At 44.5% G+C, this 20,748-nt stretch overlaps 1 protein-coding gene across 2 annotated transcripts in view; it reads right to left on the reverse strand.

Annotated features, from left to right (window-relative positions):
• LOC147611279 (uncharacterized) overlaps window positions 1-20,748 on the reverse strand; it is a 59,263-nt gene that overhangs the window by 16,952 nt on the left and 21,563 nt on the right. For both annotated transcript variants that reach the window (XM_086784340.1, XM_086784341.1), the window contains exons 5-6: window positions 15,803-15,886; window positions 15,526-15,641 (exon numbers count right to left, since the gene is read on the reverse strand). In XM_086784340.1, the coding sequence (XP_086640466.1) occupies window positions 15,526-15,641; window positions 15,803-15,886 (200 nt within the window). The remainder of the gene's footprint in view (window positions 1-15,525; window positions 15,642-15,802; window positions 15,887-20,748) is intronic.

A 20,748-nucleotide genomic window follows, 5' to 3' on the forward strand; every position in this document is an offset into this window, starting at 1 on the left:
TTGGTTGGACCAAAATTAATGAAGTCCGGACAGCTTATGGCCATTTCCCATTTGGTTGGACCTAAACTTATACAAACAGGACAAATGGAGCACTATGGGCTGGACACCTACCTGGACACCTTATGGGGACACATGTCAGCCAGTATGTGTACCCACCAGGCCCCTTAGGTGGCACTGGAAAAAGGCGCCTCCCTCAAGAGGCCTTTTGGGCTGTTTTATTCATGATTCAACACATTGGAGAGCTGGTTGGAGCTTTGGGAGTTGCTACAGGGCTGGTTGCTTGCTTCCCGGACTCACACAAGCTTGGACAACGATCCCCACACTCTTCTAAAGGGCTGGTTGGTAAATTTCAGACCTGCAATTTCTGGTTATTGCGAGTTTGGGCTGGTTACAGGTGTCCAAAGTCAACTTGGACAGTACAGGATAGCTCTAGGGACCTCCACAGGGCTGTAGGACACTTTACAGGTGGAATTCTCGCGATAGAAAGTTTCTGTTTTGGACTGGTTATTGCACAAAACAGGCCGGACAGCAATGGAATATGTGAGCATGGATGTGTCTCAAGGATTCCTGGTACAACAGGTGCTTAGGGCAAGCATTGGGGACACTTGCTCGCGGAGAACACAGGTTTCTGGATCAGTTTCTCGCGTGGAAACAGGGCCTAAAGATCCATTTACATCTTGTGCAGGGCGGAGTACCTGTGAGGATTGTGATACTCTTGTGCAGGGCGGATGTACCTGTGAAGAGGCTTGTGCAGGGCGGATGTACCTGTGTGTAGGGCGGATGTACCTACAAATTCTCTTGTTTGAAATGTATTCATTCATGATGTATTTGTGGGAATCAGGTGCAGGCTGGTGGTGAATCCCCAGGCACCCGTAAACTTGTACTTTGCAGACTCTTTTGGTAATATAACCTAAAGGGGGGGGGTCAGCCTATCATCGGCCCCTTTATGAGGTGTACTGTCATTTTCAGCTTTGTGGTTGTAATGCTCAAGTGTTAAGTGCTCAGAATCTTGTTCACATTTATACGATTCCAATACACGCGTCCGCCTCCCGTTACATTGGTATCAGAGCTCAGTTTTTCCCCTCATTGGAAAACGGTCTGAGGCTTGGAATCATAAGTGGTGACCTGATTTGAGTGTCATGGACAGCCACATTTCTGACAGTGTGGAGAACACACAGGACCGTGAATTTCATGGTACAAAGGATGCAAGAGATGTTGCAGGCAATGATGTCTATGGAGATGCAGGTACTCATGACACTATGCATTCTGATTTGGAATCTTTGAGGCATCAAGTGCGACGCTATAGGGCTGAAACCGAAGAGCTTAGGTCATTGAAAAATGACCCGGATGTACAAAGGGTGTTGGCTGCGAAGGCAAAGGCTTTGGTCCATGAAGTCACTTTTGAAGCAATTGCAAAGGAAATGGATGTTGAGAAACCCCGAGAGCTTGCACTTGCATACCTAATGGTTAAGGGTGATGTATACACTGAAGCAGATGGTAGTTTGGCTTTCAAGAAGCCACCCCTTATGGCTGCCCGTGGTGATGCACATGATGCACAACAAGCAGGAAGAGCACAGCAAGTGCCAAATGCTGAAAGGACAAGAGTCCCTGGTGCTAGGCTTGATGCAGGTCAAGAGAAGAGTAAGGATGAGGGATCCTCTACTCATTGCCGCTTTGCTCCAAGAAGACATGTCCGTTCTCGTGTTGAGCTTTCCACTCATTTGGAGAGTGTGGCTCAAGAGAGAACGAAGAGGGATCGTGAATCTTCATCGCGGCATCACCACCATGGAGATGAACAGGATGTACATAGGGATGCACATAGAAGGAAGAAGTCTCGAGAGTTCAAGTCCGGTGACAAGGATGTAAAGTTTGAAAACTTTCAGGGACGGATGGACTCTACCAAAGCACTTGCTTTCATTAGACAGTTTGAGATAGCTTTTTGCAATGAAGATTTTTCGGAAAAGTCTATGCTCAGGCATGTGGGAATGCATCTCAAGGATACGGCAAGTGATTGGTGGCTTGCAAAAATACTTGATGGAAGTGCTGCCCCAACTTGGTCTTCTTTCAAAATTCAGTTTTATGATCAATTCTTACCACCAAACTTTGCAAAGGATGTATGCAAGGAGTGGGATTGGCTGTCCCAAGATGAGGGAGAGTCCGTTGCTTCATACATAGCAAAGTTTTGGAAAGTCCTTCTCAAGGTTACTCCCTTCATGAAGATTGGAGAGGACGAGAAGAAGAGAAAGTTTGAATCGGGGCTCCATCACATTATCCAACAAAGCTTGGGAGTGTACCCAAATAAGACCATACAAGAGCTTATACACTCAGCCATGATTGCGGAGAACTTGCACATAAAAGCACTCACAAATAAGCCAGTTGCAGGTCAAAATAAGAGCAAATTCAAGGCTGGTTATGACCAGAAAAAGGGTGGACAGCCACCTAAGAATGCTCCCAAAGATGGCCGAGATGCAAAGGATGACTCCGAAAAGAAGCCGGGGGGTTAACGCCACAATTTTGGACTCTCAAAACAGCAATTGGAAGAGTACAGGAAGGCTGGAAAATGCTTTAAGTGTGGCAGTAAAGATCATATATATCCTAAATGCCCACAGAATCCTAAGAATGCTGAGCCTAATGTGGAAAAGCCTCTTGTGAATGTTGTACCCGATGTGCAGGGCAATACAGGGCATGAGCCCAAGAGTAGAGTCATATGCAAGGCTTGGGGCAAATTGAAGGATCAGCCCGCTTTGTTTCTTTTTGATGATGCTTCCACAGATAACTTTATATCCGTACAAATGGCTGCCGCCATAGGTCTCAATGTGGAAGACATGGGAATGCAAATGAATGCAGATGCCGCCTTTGAGGGCAAACAGGTTGATGTAACTCCGGTCATTGGTAAGCTCCGTGTACATATACAGGACTACCTCGACCATGAGAGCTTTTTAGTGGCTCCTCTTACAGGTTGTGATGTTTTGTTGGGGATGCCCTGGCATCACCGTTTAGAGCCTATTAAGGCTTACAAAGAGAAGAAAATCAGCTTTGTACATAGAGGCCGTGAGCACTCTATACATTCTGGTACTACTGGAAGTACCATACCTCTTGTAAGCCATGTACAAATTAATAAGGCAATAAAGAAATCAGCTTGTTCTTACTTGGTTTTTGTACGTGATACCATTGAACATTCTAGTGTTGATGTTAGTACATTAGATCAAGACAAGCTTAACTTTTTGAACGAGTTCAAAGACAGGGTGAGTGCTAGTCAACAAGAAGAGATTATGGCACAGGTGAATGAACTTTTGGAAAAGGGTTTGATTCGGCCTAGTTCCTCGCCATATTGCTCGCCGGTACTTCTTGTTCAAAAGAAGGATGGTACTTACAGGATGTGTGTTGATTACCGTGCCCTCAATAAGATAACCATCAAGAATCGATTTCCCATTCCGCGCATTGATGACATCTTGGACAAGCTTGAAGGTTCGGCATGTTTCAGCCGAATAGACCTCAAGAGTGGGTATCATCAAGTGAGAGTGGCACCTCAAGATGTACACAAGACTGCATTTAGGACGGCCTTTGGTCTTTATGAGTTTTTGGTGGTGCCTTTTGGCCTTACAAATGCACCCGCTACCTTCAACAGGATGATGGACAGGGTGTTCAGAAAGCATAGAAAGTTCACAGGTATATTCTTTGATGACATTATTGTATTCTCAAAGAATGAAGCCCAACATCGTGAGCACCTGGCTATTGTGTTTAAAGAGCTTAAAGAAAATCAACTCTACATAAATGCAAAAAAGAGTGAATTCTTCCTCCCAGAGATTCACTATCTTGGTCACATTGTATCAAAGGATGGTGTGCGCATGGATCCCGCAAAGATACAAGCCATGCAAGAATGGCCAGAGCTAAAATCAGTCCATGAAGTAAGGAGCTTCCTTGGTTTATGTGCTTACTACAGGAGGTTCGTCAAGCATTTTGCTTTCATTGCCGCTCCGTTACATGACTTAACGAAGAAGAAAGCAATCTTTAAATGGACACAAGAAGAGAGAGATGCCTTTCAAAAGTTGAAGAGTGCAATCATCTCGGGACCGGTACTCATTATTCCGGATTTGCACAAACCTTTTGTGGTGGAATGTGATGCATGTGGGGACTGCATAGGGGCTGTTTTGAACCAAGAAGGACATGCCATTGCCTATGAGAGCAGACGCTTGCAACATGCAGAGCTTCACTTACAGGTTTATGAGAAGGAGTTGTTGGCTGTAATTCATGCCCTATTTGGAAACACTATCTTTTAGGGGCTGATTTTATGGTCAAAACTGATCATCAAAGTTTGAGATACTTTTTGACTCAAAGTAAGCTCTCAGAGAAGCATATGAGATGGGCAAATTTCCTCTCAATGTTTCATTTTCAGATTTTACATACTCCAGGGAAAAAGAATGTGGTGGCAGATGCCTTATCTAGACGGCCACAGGTTCATGCTATTACAGTTGCATACCATGAGGACTTATCGGATATGCGTAATACTTATCATCTGGATGAGGATTTTGCACATGTATGGGCTGATTTGCAAGAGGGTATTGCTGTCCCATCTTATGTCATAAGAGATGGATATCTCATGATGCAAAATCGTTGTGTGTGGTAAAGAACCTTCGCCATAAGGTTATGGATGAGTGCCATGCTCCTCCATATGCAGGTCATAGAGGCATTTTGGCCACAGCACAAGCTTTGGAGAGGTATTTCTTTTGGCCACATATTCGCAAGGATATTGAAGCATATGTACGTGAATGTATGGTATGTCAAAAGGTCAAGTTTGACAGACATAAAGCACCTGGATTGCTTCAGCCTTTGCCTATACCAAATGAACCATGGGAAAGCATTGCTATGGATTTCATTATGGATTTGCCAAGGACGCCACAGGGAAATGATGCTATTTGGACCATTATTGACAGGTTTAGTAAGCAGGCACATTTCATTCCCGTGCGCAAGACAATAAAGCCAGATCATATGGCTAGGATGTTTTTGGCACAGATATTCAAACACCATGGCATGCCTAAATCTATTGTGGGGGATAGAGATCCTAGAACCACAAGCTTATTTTGGCGCGCATTGTTTGACAATATGGGTACAAAGCTGAACTTCTCATCAGCTTACCATCTACAGACAGATGGCCATAGTGAAATAGTAAATTCAGCCGTCCTCGACTTGCTGAAATCTTATGTATCCGACCGCAAATCGGATTGGGAGAAGTATTTACCACTTGTGGAGTTTGCCTACAACAATACGGTACATACTTCTACGGGCAAGGCGCCCTTTGAGATTATTTATGGCAAGGTGGTACTACCACCCATCCTTCGTACAAAGGATGAGATTTTTGCAGCAGATGAGTATGTCAGAGACTTGGATACTGCATTTGCACAGGTACGGACAGCCATAGAGAGGTCTCAAACCAAGATTAAAAAGGCAGCTGATAAGCATAGAAGGATGTACAACTCAAACAAGGTGATTGGGTCTTGCTGAAATTTGAAAAGGCACACCTTCGGAAGAGGCCAGGAAAAGAGGGAAAGTACCCTAAGCTTTCCAACAGGTATTATGGACCTTTTCAGATCTTGGAGAAGATCAATGATGTTGCATTTCGACTTGTACTCCCAGATCATTGGAACATGCATAATGCTTTTCATGTGAGCCTATTGAGGCCTTTTGTGGGACTGACACTGTTTGAGCCGGTTTTGGAAGACCCACCCGAGGTGGATGAGCTGGAAGAGATTCTTCAACCTGAACAGATTGTTTTTCACAAGGAACGAAAGCTTGCGGGAGGCAAACTTGTTCGTAGGTACCTTGTGAAGTTCAAGAATTATTCAGCTTTGGATGCGAAATGGATGGATGAGGCCTACTTCGAGGATTACCCAGATCTTTTGAAGGCCTATCTGGAGGCTTTTCAGTTGCGGTCAACTGATTAGAAGCCGGCGGGATGTCACAAACCCCTATATTCTAGGGACATGCGGATGCGTGTCAGGCCTAGAAACATGCGGATGCATGTATGTATTATACCTGGGCATGTGTATGGATCATATGAGTGGATGCATATGAGTCCAAGGACATGGCAGGACATTTGTGGACTTTCGGGCGGTGCCCGTGTGGATTCCGGCCATGCACACATGGTGTGTTATGATGGCAGGCGGAATATTTTCAAGTACAAGAATGATGATAGGTGGTTCTCCAAGTTTACATGTGCACAATGCATAAATGATGCATGCCATAACTTTATTTTACTTTGCGTGACATTGTCTTGCTGCCTAGACAATGCTTGTTATTTTGGCTTGTGAAGTCCGAGGGACCGGGGAAGCCCGGGCACCTTGTAGACACGTGTGTGCACTCCTGTTTGGGCCTAAAACTGTGGGCTTATGGGTTTTGCAGGTGGTAAGTGCGTCCACACTCAATTTACAGCTTACTTCATTTACTACTAAGGTTTATTGGTTTGCAGGTCCACACTCATTAACAAGTGGCCGAACAACTTATAATGCGTTCGCATTTGGTTGGACCAAAATTAATGAAGTCCGGACAGCTTATGGCCATTTCCCATTTGGTTGGACCTAAACTTATACAAACAGGACAAATGGAGCGGACACCTACCTGGACACCTTATGGGGACACATGTCAGCCAGTATGTGTACCCACCAGGCCCCTTAGGTGGCACTGGAAAAAGGCGCCTCCCTCAAGAGGCCTTTTGGGCTGTTTTATTCATGATTCAACACATTGGAGAGCTGGTTGGAGCTTTGGGAGTTGCTACAGGGCTGGTTGCTTGCTTCCCGGACTCACACAAGCTTGGACAACGTTCCCCACACTCTTCTAAAGGGCTGGTTGGTAAATTTCAGACCTGCAATTTCTGGTTATTGCGAGTTTGGGCTGGTTACATGTGTCCAAAGTCAACTTGGACAGTACAGGATAGCTCTAGGGACCTCCACAGGGCTGTAGGACCCTTTACAGGTGGAATTCTCGCGATAGAAAGTTGCTGTTTTGGACTGGTTATTGCACAAAACAGGCCGGACAGCAATGGAATATGTGAGCATGGATGTGTCTCAAGGATTCCTGGTATAACAGGTGCTTAGGGCAAGCATTGGGGACACTTGCTCGCGGAGAACACAGGTTTCTGGATCAGTTTCTCGCGTGGAAACAGGGCCTAAAGATCCATTTACATCTTGTGCAGAGCGGAGTACCTGTGAGGATTGTGATACTCTTGTGCAGGGCGGATGTACCTGTGTGTAGGGCGGATGTACCTACAAATTCTCTTGTTTGAAATGTATTCATTCATGATGTATTTGTGGGAATCAGGTGCAGGCTGGTGGTGAATCCCCAGGCACCCGTAAACTTGTACTTTGCAGACTCTTTTGGTAATATAACCTAAAGGGGGGGGGTCAGCCTATCATCGGCCCCTTTATGAGGTGTACTGTCATTTTCAGCTTTGTGGTTGTAATGCTCAAGTGTTAAGTGCTCAGAATCTTGTTCACATTTATATGATTCCAATACACGCGTCCGCCTCCCGTTCCAGCTGCATGTGAGGCGATTTGGTTGCGGAGATTATTGGAGGAGCTTGGTTGTCCTCCTACCGGATCTACTCTTCTTTGGTGTGACAATCAGAGTTGCATCGCCATCGCCAAGAACCCTGTGTTTCATGCTCGTACGAAACACATTGAGATACAATATCACTATGTTCGTGAACGGGTTCTTGCTGGAGATTTGCGTTTGGAGTATTGTCCTTCAACGGAGAATGCTGTAGATTTGTTCACCAAGCCGGTTTCTCAGGCTTCCTTGGCTCCTCATCTTCGGCTTATCGGAGTTTGTTCAGCATATGGTGCTGAGAGGGGGTGTTAGCACATTCATCCCCAGTTTCTGCCCATTTATGGTGTCCTTTTGGTCCTTTTTGCATGGCCCTTGATTGTGGGTTGGCCACCCCTATTTTACATATTTTCTGGGATTTTTCCCAGCTTGTATGGTTTTTTCCTAGTTGGCGACCTGACTGCCGTTTTTCAGATGAAGTCACGGGAAGGAGTCATGTGCTTGGAAGCACCGCTATTGAGAATCCAATCTCCTGATGTCCAGTCGGCCAGCATATGTAGCTCCAATTGGCCGGCTCTCTTCACCTATAAATAGGTGGGCCAGCCTCTCACTTTTCCATCTTGCCTCGTATATCTTTTCCTCTCTCACTTATGAGACTGCTTGTGTCTCTTGCTTGGGACTGTATTGCTTCAGTATATTCGGCATAGTTGCTCCATATATCTCTCTCTCCCTTGCACTCTCTATTTAGTACACTCTAGTGCTCTTTTACTTCCGCTCTGTGCACTCTTTCAATGTTTGCAGTTGGACCAAGGACAACAAAGAGCAGTTCCTTTATGGCCTTGATACGCAAATCCAGTGGGAGGTGCGTATGTTTAGGCCAACCACCTTTGAAGACGCACTCTCGCTTGCACAAGAGTGCTAAAATGAAGCATAATGGCGGAAAGCCCAAGACTTCCCAGCCTGCTAACGGGGAAAAGGCCAGAACCAAACAGGATCTTCCCCAGGACAGAGCACAAGAGCCTCTGGCTCCAAGAACTCGACCAATGCGCCTAAGCTTACTCCATACCAGAAAGCTCAGGCAAGCAAGACAGGTGGTAAATTGAGTACTGAGGAGACAGCTTAGTACAAGGAGGAGGGTAGGTGTTTCTTTGTCATACAAAAGGACACACTTCTAAGGAGTGCCCTAAGAAGACTACCACTCCACAGACAACCACCCCAGCCTCCATGGCTTCAGTAGTGAGCCCAGCTCCCACACAGACCCCAGCAGCTGCCCCTAGTTCTTCGGATCCCAGTGCTTCGATTGAAGCAATCATTAGCCGAGAGCTCGAAGATAAGCAAAAGGACGCCCATGACCAGGAGTATGAGCGCAACGAATTGCTCAAGACCTTTGGCTACATAGGTGGCCAGAGAGTCGTCGTCTTGTTTGACAGCGATAGCACGAAGGATGTGGTCACCGAACAAGCCGCTCGGCGAGCCCGTTTCGTCTTTCAGGGTGTAGAGTTTTGTGCGTGATTTTAAGGTTTCCCTCTTGTAGGAGCAGACATAATTTTGGACATTCAATGGTTTCACAAGTTCCAGTGAGATATCAAGTGGGACAAGCACACTTTCGTGATTGATCAGAATGTGTCTAAATCCCCAGTGACCATTAAGTGTGAGCTAGAAATCCCGAACTTTCCTCTCATAAGCCATTTACAATCTAAAAGAGAACTCAAGAAAGGCGCACAGTGCGTGATGATTTAAATCCAGACTGCCCAGACGGTGGCCAAGGCTTCAGAGAAATACCAAGCTCTCCATATGACAAGTTCCAGAAGATTTTTCCTCGAGACAATCTCCCTTCCCATCTCCCCCCGTCCAGACCATAGGACCACAGAATAGACCTCCTCCTAGGCTCAGATTCCCCAAGCAAGTTTCCACACCGCCTTTCCAAGAATCCGTCAACTCCATGAACTATTGCAATCTGGCTTCATACGTCCCAGTGTGTTGGCATTTACAGCTCCGATCTTGTTTGTCAAGAAGAAGGATGGGTCTTCTTGATTGTGTGTCGATTATCGTGCACTCAATAAGCTAACTATCAAGAGTAAGTTCCCGATGCCTCAAATAGATTACATTCTCATAAGGCTATGTCTCGTAAGTTACTGCCTGCGGAAAAGAATTACTCACTCTACGATTGGGAACTTCTCGCAGTCATTCAAGACTTGAAACATTGGAAACATTTCCTTTATGGCCGTGAATTTGAGGTTCGCGCTGACCATCAAGCATTACGCTGGATTCAGACAATGCCAGGTGCACAATGGAGTGACCCACAGCATCGCTAGAGCTAGATTTTCCAACAATTTGGTGGTATGATCAAGTACCTTCCAAGAGAGGCCAACCCAATGCCAATGCTATGAGCAGGAAGGGACAAGTGACTTTGATTCACACCACTAGACTCGACCTCACTGGTATGGGACTAGACATGAAGCACACGTACGCAGATTTCGAGGAATTCAGTACACAACGAGAACAGGCATTGGATGCCACAAGACCATGCCACTTTTTGATACATGATGGTTGGTTTTTCTACAAAGGCCGACTTTGTGTCATGAAGTTGTTCAAGGCAGCTCTTCTCCATGATCCCCATGACGCCATCATTGGTGGTCATTGGGGCATGAATTCAACTCTGGAGAAGTTAGAAAGGCAGTATTATTGGCCAAGAATGAGGCGAGGTGTTTGCACATGTGCAACAGTGTGACATTTGTCAGAAAGTGAAAGCTCCTCGTGGGAAGAACATAGGGTTGTTACAGCCTTTATCGATTCCTGAAGGACCTTTCCAAGATATATCCATGGATTTTGTCACGAATCTGCCTCCCGGTCCGAGTAAGCGTAATACTCAATGCTTGACTATTGTTGATAGATTTAGCAAATTTGTTATGCTTATACCTTGCAGGGCCAATGTGACCACCGAGGATGTTGCCCATTTGTTCATTCGGCATTGGTACCCGATTTGCACGACCCTAGGACCATAGTGTCAGACCGAGATACCAAGTTTACAAATCATTTTTGGAGGGCATTGTTTGATAACTTTGATACTAAATTGAATTTTCCAATGCATTTCACCCACAGACTGATGGCTAGACAGAAATCTACAACCCGTTGGCCCTTGATGTGCTGAATTGTTATGTCCACGATCAGTAAGGTAAGTGGAAATCGTATTTGCCTTTAGTTCACGCTGTTTTGAATGATTCCTTTTCTTCACCTATTGGTAGGACTCCATCTGAAGCAACGTTTGGAAGACCATTCCAGTCGCTATTGACCAAAACCTCATCTTCAGTACCTGAAAGCGAACAGAATGACGGAGTCCTACCAGGAGATTTTTGAGTCAGTAAAAGACAGGTTGGCTAAAGCACGGAGGCACACACTCGATAGGCCAACAAAGACCGAAGGGATATGAAGTTCTCGGAAGGAGATTGGGTTTATCTTCGGATCATGAAGCAAAGATTGAAACATGTGGGCAAGCGATGTCCAAAGCTATAATTTAGAAGCTTTGGACCTTTTCCCATCCAGAGAAAGATTAACGAGGTTTCAATGAAGTTGAAGCTACCTCCGAGCTGGACTACGCATGATGTGTTCCATGTCAGTTGGCTAAAACCGTATGTACGTCCAATCCCTTCAGAAGTGAAAGATGAAGCGGAACCAGATATCATTGATGACGCTAAAGTGATGGTTCCAAAACAGACCCTTTTGCACCGCTTCAAGCATGGCTCCAGCCAAAGGCAAAGACAGTTCCTCACAAAGTTTCAGGACCGAGGGACCCATGAAGCGGTATGACTTGACAAAGAGTTATTCGACGACTATCCGGCTTTATTGACGGACTATTTGGAGGCTATGCAGAAGGGGATGTCAAGTGCATCCCGCACTTGGATGCCACGTGGACATATTTGAAGAAGAAGGTGCAGGACCTGCAGTGGAAAACTGGTCCCATGTGAGCCCAGTCCGGGACAAGTCAGCCATATCACCCGAACAAGAATCTCCGACTACACCACATGAACCCAATCAGTCGACTATTACTCCGCCACTTAAGGAGCCTTCCTCCTCCCGACAGCCACCCAAGGACTCTTTACCCCGTTGGTACCAAGAGACCATGCGGGATTCAGGCATGCTTCCCAAGGATACCCCCTTAGACGGTCCTCGTCGGTCCACTAGGCTCAATCCTCATGCCTCATTTGCCTCGTGTTTTCAATAGACTATGTGGCGCATGATGAGCCAACATTGTGAAAAGAGGCAATCAAACAGCCAGCCTGGAAACAGGCTATGGAATTAGAACTTGAAAGCATTGACCAAAATGGCACATGGTCCCTTGTGGATCGCCCTCATCATAAGAAGGTCATTGGAACCAAATAGATATTCCACACCAAATTTAAAGCCAATGGTACCTTGGACAAGTACAAAGCCCGGCTTGTAGTACAAGGCTTTCACCAAAAAAAAGGCATTGACTTTGTCGACACCTTTGCACCTACAACTCGAATGACGACCATCCATCTCTTACTCAATCTGGCCGCACACCACAAATGGCGAGTCTACCAGGATGTCAAGAGTGCCTTCCTAAATGGCATTTTCGAGGAGGAAGTCTATGTTGACCAACCTCCGGACTTCCCGCTCCCCGGGCATGAGGACAAAGTCTTCCACTTGCATAAAGTCCTTTACGGGCTTAAGCAACCACCCCCCCCCCCCCCCCCCCCCCCGAGTGTGGTATCATCGCATCGACAAATTTCTACATAGCCAAGGTTTTCAACCATTGTGCTAGTGTGTGAGAGAGCAATAATACCATGAAAGAGCAAGTGGAGAACGTGGAGAAAGAGAGAGAACTCAAGTTTGAATCCAAGAATAACGATCTTAGATTTCAGCCAAAGCAATGGCTTACCCCACACAATGGTGTGTTAGGGTTACCTCCCCTTTATAGTGGCTAGGGTATCACCACAACCCTAATTACGGTTTTCTCATTATATGCAAGCCTTAGTGCTTATTCACACACATACACCTTCTCTCCATCCCACATACATGTATCGCTTCATTCTCCACACCCACTTTCAATGCCTACCATGGGACTATGCCTCATGGAGCATGGTAGAGCATTGGATACAATACAAGATCAAAACAATAGACCCTTTTATAAATGTAGGCTTTTACAAAAGAGATAAGAGTTATAGTATTGTATGTCATCAAGAACTATTCATGGTCATGCATGCTTCTCTCCCTTCATTATAGGAGACAATTGGATAAAGATGATTCCACCCAATTTCCAAGAATGAGGACATCTTCGAGCTTGCTTGTTATTTGCTTGACATGCTTCAACCATACATGCATAGTTGTCGATGTAGCAAGATTCTCTCACCCTACCAATCAAGTGTACACTACCAGTCTACCTTGACAGATTTTTTAGGTCTCTCAACAACTCCATATGGAATACTGAGTGGACACGAAAGTTGCGAAGTATTACGAGCATTTGGGATCTTCGTTAAGCAGGGTATATAAATAAATAAATAAATAAATAAATAAAAACTCGTGAAACAACTATGCATACATGCCATTCGCCATATGAGACACGCTTCTTGCATACATGCCTCTCCCACATACTTGCTACATTGGCCACTCTCACACCATGGCCAACACATGGCTGCCACCCATGCTTGAGTAGATTACATACGGATCTCCATGAGCATATGTCAACATGCTTCTTGCATCTCTTCTCCCCATTCCTCTTTGCACATCTCCTCCAATTGGTAAGGGTAGCATCACCTCCTCCTTTGGCCATGAGGGCATTCCTCTTACAAGGATAGCAACACCTCCTTCCTTGGCAATGAGATACAAAATCATGGGTTTGATGGAAATAGGAGGGTCTTACCACTTGCCTCCTCTTGGGAGTGCTAAGGGCAGTGTCCACTCCTTTACAATGTAGAGAGCTTCTATGCACATTGAATGAATGATGCTCAAGTGGATTCACAATAAGGATAAGCTTCCAAGATGATGCTTCAATTACAAGAATGGGAAAGGAACCAAGAGATAGAGACAACCATGACTTTACCCATGCGTTTACCAATTGGTGAAGAGCTCCATACACTCCTCCCTTGAACATAGGCTTCAGATGATTGCTTCTTCCATGGCTCTTCATGGACTTCAATCGGCACATCCCCACCATGATGTACACGTCCATAAACTCTTTGATACGTGGCTTCATGCTCCTCCTTGGCTTGTGCATGCTTTGCCATAGGGTGCAACAATCTTGAAGACTACAAGCCTGTTGCAATGCCTCTTGAGAAGGGTGCTAGGCTCAACCTCCAAGATCCAGGTGAGACATTTGATGTCATGATCTACAGCCAGGCTGTTGGGTGCTTGATTTATCTATGCAATACGAGACCAAGCATTTAGTATGGGATCCTACAGTTCAACAGTATTCATGCACAACCCAGATACTAAGAATTGGCAAGCTGTTAAGCATGTTTTCCGCTACTTACAACAGGTTACCCAATCTCTTGGATTGCATTATGCCACGGGGGATGATATTCAGCTGCATGCTTTCAGTCATTTCATTGGGCTTGTCGTTATGACACCAAGGTGTCTACTAGTGGGAATTGCTTTCTTTTGGGCAATTCATGCATTTCTTGGTCGAGCACGAAGCAACCAACAGTGGTCACTTCAAGTCGTGAAGCTAAGTATACTGAAACATTCACAACTACAGTTAAGTGTGTACCGCTCAAGAGACTTTTGGCATATCTTCGTGTGGGACGGAAGTTAGCCACACCAATTTTCACTAACAGTCAAAGTGCTATGAGTGTAGCACGAAATCCAGTATTTCATGCTTGTACTAAGCACATTGAGATGCATTACGTGAGAGAGAGAGGCCACATGCAGGAGAGATAAACCTTGTTTGTCTCTACACACGACAACATTGTAGCTTTGTTCACTAAAGCTCTACTCAAAGAAAAGTTCGAAGCTTTCTGCAAAGCTTTGGGCTTACTACCTTTTGAAGATCGATCTGTAGTTACTCTATACATGTTCACATCATCACTACAGGGGGGATTTGTAAGTTTATAGCAGTGGCATGTGAACTAGGAGTAACAATTCTCCACACGGGACACTTTTTACCTTTGTATATCAAAGGATTTTTCCCTCGTGTGTGAACACACCCTTATAGTGTGTAAGTAACCTTTAAAGGTCACATTGTGTACTTCGTACCTAATCTCATTATCTCATTATTGTGTGTGCATCGTGCAAGCTCACTCTCACTCTCTTTGTTCCCTATGCATTCTATGCTTCATTGCTAAACCCAAATCTAACCCTAAACCCAACAATTTTTGTCAAACTGATCATCTTCAGTCTGAAGTGGTTAAAAATAATGCCTGTCCGGCATTACCTGATACTTTTCAAAAGGACAAAGAGAATACTTGGGGAATCACCTTCCTTCATGTTTCAATTCACAACATTTTTTTTCATGAAGGAGCTTTTTATTGAGTATAACTATTGATTGTACATACAAGAACCAGAAGCCAACCAAAAAGGGAGGACTGCTCAAGAATATATCACTGATAGTGAAGCCAGTCCGGATGATGGTAATGCCATATAATCCCTGTTGCAAAAAGTGAAAGGAAAAGACATCCCACTATTGCTCCTCTATTCTATCAGCCTCAGATGGTTGGCCTCATAGTAAACATTCACTTTTTTCATAAATATCAACCCCGGATGGATTAGCATCAATACACTCTCATTCTTTGACAATGATCCAGTGGTAATCTTGTGTAACACAAGGAACTGGAACATGTATCTAACCAATAAATTTACATTACTCTGAATTTAATTCCAAGAGTTCACAGCCAAGCTTCCTTGAACTCAAGTAATTGTGCCTGTACATCAATGTATATGCACACACCTACAGCAAATTGCAAAAACAGGCATAACTTTGAGAGGGAGGCAGAAAACAGCACAAACTTTATCAAATGAAATCCTACCCACCATTTACTTTGTCTTCTTGCACTGACATGAATCGCCCGTTGAGACCACTCAAACTGATCCCATTCACTTGTCCGCCCATCGTAGTGGAAAAGCATAACTGTCCAATTTGCGGAGAACTTGTTGAAGACAAAGAGCCAATGCAGTAGTGTTAAGAGAGTACTCTTTGTTGAATGTTCAAAAACTTCAGATGAGCAAAAAAAAAGGTCACAACAAACAAAATGTGAATGCCTCTACAAATTTCTCTGCTGATAGCTTGAAGAACTATGATTGAGCCCACCTTAGAGATGGCAGCTTTGACAATGTCTCTTTGATCAAAACCAACTGTAAATGTCACCAAATACTTCTGTTTGACGGGTAAATCCTGTAGAGAGTAATTGAAACAAACCCATAAGGTCAAAAAAATAATAGCACGATCTTGTTATGAAAGACTCAAAAACTTGAACATTTCAAAACAAGTAAAGCTGAACAAGTAACGTTGAAAAACAGATATCATTAGCCCATATTTAACCAGAGGCTTTCCCAAGAAAAATATTTATCTAAGATACAGAGGAGGATCAGGCACTGATGCATTAGGATAATGAATACAAGACTGAATTAATAATTCAGTATGGTTGTTATAAAGGTTTTCACCATGGCTTATGGGCTTTCCTATGCACCTGCAACTTTCTACATTAGAGATGGACCAAAACCATCTCAAGATTGACTTAGGATTGCTAAGAAAAGAAGAGTTTGGAAGGAAAAAGCACGGAGGAAAAATCACCAAACTCAAGCACCATAGGGATGTCCAGTTCCAATGTCTTTTGACAGCTTCGTCCACCGGATTGGACCTGTCACCAAAGTCATACACCGTCATTGTGAGCCCTCAGTCAAGCACAAGCTAGGTAGGTCAGTCTCTGAGCCATAGAGGTCAGTCAGTCCTCTTAACCCACTTGGAGAATTCATCAGGTAAAACATGTAGAAGTCAGCCTTACCATCAGGTCAGGCATTAGCAAGCATGTAGAAGGTAGTAGGATCATCTATGGGCCAGTCCATAAACATGGCAGCCCATAAAGGCTTCATCTAGGCCTTGGAGGGGCCTAGGGCTGCCTAATTCTGCCCCTACCAGCAGTCGGCCAGTCATAGGGGCCCTAGAGCTCCTGTCGGCCAGCATAATGAAGGCATCAGCAGTCCGCCAGTGGTCAGCAGTTGGCCAGGACAAATATCAGCAAAAGCCTGTGTTGCGCAGCATTTAATGCTGTTTAAACAGTATTTTTTCTCCATAATAAGTAGGCCGACAGCTTCCCTGAACCGACTGGCAGCCTTTGAGCATATAAAAGCAGTCGCATCAGTCCCTCATAAAACCGGTCTATGGACACATAAAGCGGTAGTTCATTCACAAATAACCTGGACTTACTCAGACACACAATCACAGAATCCTCGCTCCCTCGCTCAACAACACATTGGCCCCGAAGTCCGGCGCCCCTTGCGGTATTTCTTTATTGTTAAAAAGTTGGAAAATACAAAGCACGAGTGCAACAAAGCACTCTACTTGCATCAGCTGAGTTTTACAAATTCTGGGAGAAATTTGCCAGCATAACTGCACTAAAATTGTTCCATAACATCTCAGAATGAGTCCCAACTGACAGGCTCACTTCCATAGGCATCAGGCTACCCAATGAAGTCCAAAACATCACAATTCAGCTTGCTGTAATTTTCTGCACAGACCTGTTTTCAGCCCAAAATAACCCTTGTACTGTCCTGGAGGACTAAAGCAAAGTCCTACTGCATTTTGGCATCAACCGGGCAACATAACACCCCAAAAACAGCACCTAAACAATGCTGAAACAGCATTGTATTGAAGAGGTTATTACCCTCTTCCGTCCCTGCTTTGGTGTAGGAACTAACTACACCGGTTCCTGTTCAAGGAGGCAACTAGCCTTTGCATATAAGCATGAAATTCACACAACTGTACCTGATTTTATCTGATGAGAGCATTTCCATAATCTGCAAGAGAGAGAAAGAGAGAGAGAGGCTGTGGGGAGCAAGCTCAACCCTCAATTCATGAGTTGTAGGGCAAGGGAGTGCACCACAATAGCTGGTTTTCTTGCAACAATCCACCATAATGGCTGCAAATGAGCCTCATTCAGCCCAAATTCCCACGCTTCCCTCTTCTCAATGTGGAAAATGCACATAAATTTGACACTTGGCACATTTTTAAGCCTTTTCCACATGCAATCTTCCAGGCTAAAAATCTCCTGACTCGTTCACATTCTCACAACAGTCCTTTGTCAGCTTTTGGTCCCCTTGACATTCCGCACAAACTGACGCGAACACTTTTCAATTCCGACACTGCCAAAAATAGCAGTTCCCTAGATTTTAGGGATGATGTCATCTGCATTCCTTCTGGTCTCCTCACCATCTTTGACCACTATGGTCACTTCAGAATTTGCTTAGAATTCAAGATACATTCACATTTCGGTGGCGGCCACTTACTAGTGTAAACCGGCCTATGCCCTCATTCAGTGGCCATGTCCTGGACACTGTCATTCATCTTTCAGTGTAGTTCTCAGGCTTAGCCAACCACTGGTCCAAAGTCCAACTGGCTGACCCATTCTGACATTGCAATGGCCCAAGCGCTTCCAAGAGATCCCGGGGAAAAACAACAGCAACCAAAGAGAAAGAAAAGAAAAATATATATTTATAAAGAAATGTAAATAAGGAAAACAACTGCAAAAAGTTTCACCTCCTGGTGACATACCCCCCTCTTGAAAGAAGCAAGCGACCTCGATTGCAAGTCCACATGCAAACGGATGACACAGGACGATCACCAGATTCCCCAGGTGATTAGTGTCATCGCATGTATCTCCTGCCAACGGATGACACGGGGCGATGATAGGAATTCCCCACTACCATTTGTGCCATCGCAGGTTCAAGCCTTTCAAATACATGTTTCCGGATGCAACACAGGGTGATAGCATATATCTTGTACTATTAGTGTCACAACATGTAAATCATTCATTTAAAGCGTAACAGATACAACTTCAAAGCACTGAAAGTTCATTCATTGATTAAGTCATTGACAAGAAATGTCAAAACTGTACATTGCCAAACATATAATATAAATGTACAGGTCATTTAGAATTCAGCTTCAAAAAGCATATTAAACCACTGCAGGTTCTAACAGGAAGGCTTCCTTGTAAAGTTGCATCAATTGAGGTGAATCAGCCAGTTCAACCTCATCCATCCATTTAGCATCCATTGGTGAATAATTTCTGAATTTCACCAAGTATCTTCTTGCAACTTGTCCTTTCACTTTTCTATCTTTATGGGCCAGAATCTGCTCAGGAACCATAATTTCATCCAATTCCTCCACTTCAGGCTGTTCCTCTGGCACCATATCTTCTAGCACATTGCCAATAAAAGGTCTCAAAAGGCTCACATGAAATGCATTATGTATCTTCCAGGTTTCTGGCAATTTCAGCCTGTATGCCACATCACTTATCTTCTCTGAGACTTGGAAAGGACCATAATATCGCATACTGGGAAAAATGGGAAAACACCTCATAAGGGCGGGCACACCCACAACAAAGGCCCTGGTGTATAAATCTAGACAGGAGATGACTTCTAACATAACCCTGTACGGTGGCCTATTGGGTGGACTGGACCCTAGAATAAGATCTATTGCATGATCCTCTGGCCTCTCAGGGGGTAACTCTCCTGGTAAAGACTCTGAAAAACAGTCTCTGAACGTATCCAAGAAAGCTTTTCTACCTTCGTCTAGTGTAGACAAATCAGTTTCAACTTCATTCATTTGCTTTGCAAAAACCAAGTACGCAGAAAGATGATTTTTCATTACTGAAGTTATAGCAGAAGCAGAAATAATTGGGACAGACTCTCCTTTCAGCTTCACATCCAAAACATGGGTCTTGTCCCTATGTACAATTGTGATTTTCCTGTTGAAAGCATCCAACACTGCATGTTTCCTATGACACCATGGAATTCCCAAGAGGACATCACATCCTTCCAAGGGCATGATAAGAAACTCCTCTGTGTCCACATAACTCTGTATATGCATGCGGAGTTTGCCAAGTATAGGAGTGACAGGAACTGAATGCCCAGGGCATGCCAAATCAGCCTGTCCAACTGGTCCCATCTCTTCAGCACGAATTCCCAACTTGGCTGCCAATGCCGGTGAAATAAAGTTGGCTCGAGCACCAGGGTCAAAGAAAATCAGCACTGTAGCATCTCTGATTTTACCCCATGCTCTGCACAATTCTGTAGCATTATCACATGGCTGGTCACCAACCATGTCAGGTACCAATCCTGCACTCAGCATTGTCTTCTTCTTGGGTGGCCCTTCTTTATTCTCGGCATCTTTTGCTGGCTGTTGCGGACATTTTGCAGCCATATGCCCTTTCTCTTCACATATGAAACATTTCCCAGCTTGCATCAATCCCTTTCTCTCTTCAAATGACTTGCCATATAGTGGCCTCTTCTGTCCTTTGCCTTGACCAGCACTTTTCTGAGGCTGTGAGACTGCCAAGTCTTCTTCTCAAATGGCTTCTTTCCATAGAATGGTCTAGGTGGGAAATCCCTCTTCACAACTGGTTCCTGTTTGCCCTGAGGTTCCTTGTTCACTGTGTTCTTAAAGCCACGTGTATCTCCCTGTAACAATGCATTAGCCATGTTTGCATTCTCAATGAGCTGAGTCATATTAGAAACATTGGTCTTAATGCAATAATCCCTGATTTCTTTGGGCAAACCACAGCAATACTTCTCTATTTGCTCTGACAATGGCACTGCCCTGTAGGAAGTTACTGGCAAGAGTGCATCCCAAAACTTCTTATTATATTCTTCCAAATTTACACAGTTGGCTGCATCAAGTTTGTGCCATGCTGTCATAACATCCACTTCAAAAGTATTTGTAAGCCAGGCAGAAGAGAACTGCTGCTTAAACTGAACCCATGTAGCAGGTGCTTGTCCTTGCATCAACAGTGAAGTCCACCACTGCAATGCATTACCTTTCAAGAAAGTAGCAGCCTTCCGCACCTTAGAAGACTCTGTAAAGTTACCCCCAGTGTATGCTGCATCAAACTGCTGAATGAAAGTCAAAGCTTTTAATTTGTCCTGCATCCCACTGAAAGTCTCAAACTTTACTGCTTGACCTCCTTCTTTGTAATCCTTTTGCACCTTTTCTACATCAGTCCTTACTGCTCTTTGTCCACTAGGTTGAGAAAATTCAGC

The sequence above is a fragment of the Cibotium barometz genome, chromosome 47 (assembly GCF_041138505.1).
Source record: "Cibotium barometz isolate CiBa-2024 chromosome 47, ASM4113850v1, whole genome shotgun sequence".
In the NCBI taxonomy this organism is placed as follows: domain Eukaryota; kingdom Viridiplantae; phylum Streptophyta; class Polypodiopsida; order Cyatheales; family Cibotiaceae; genus Cibotium; species Cibotium barometz.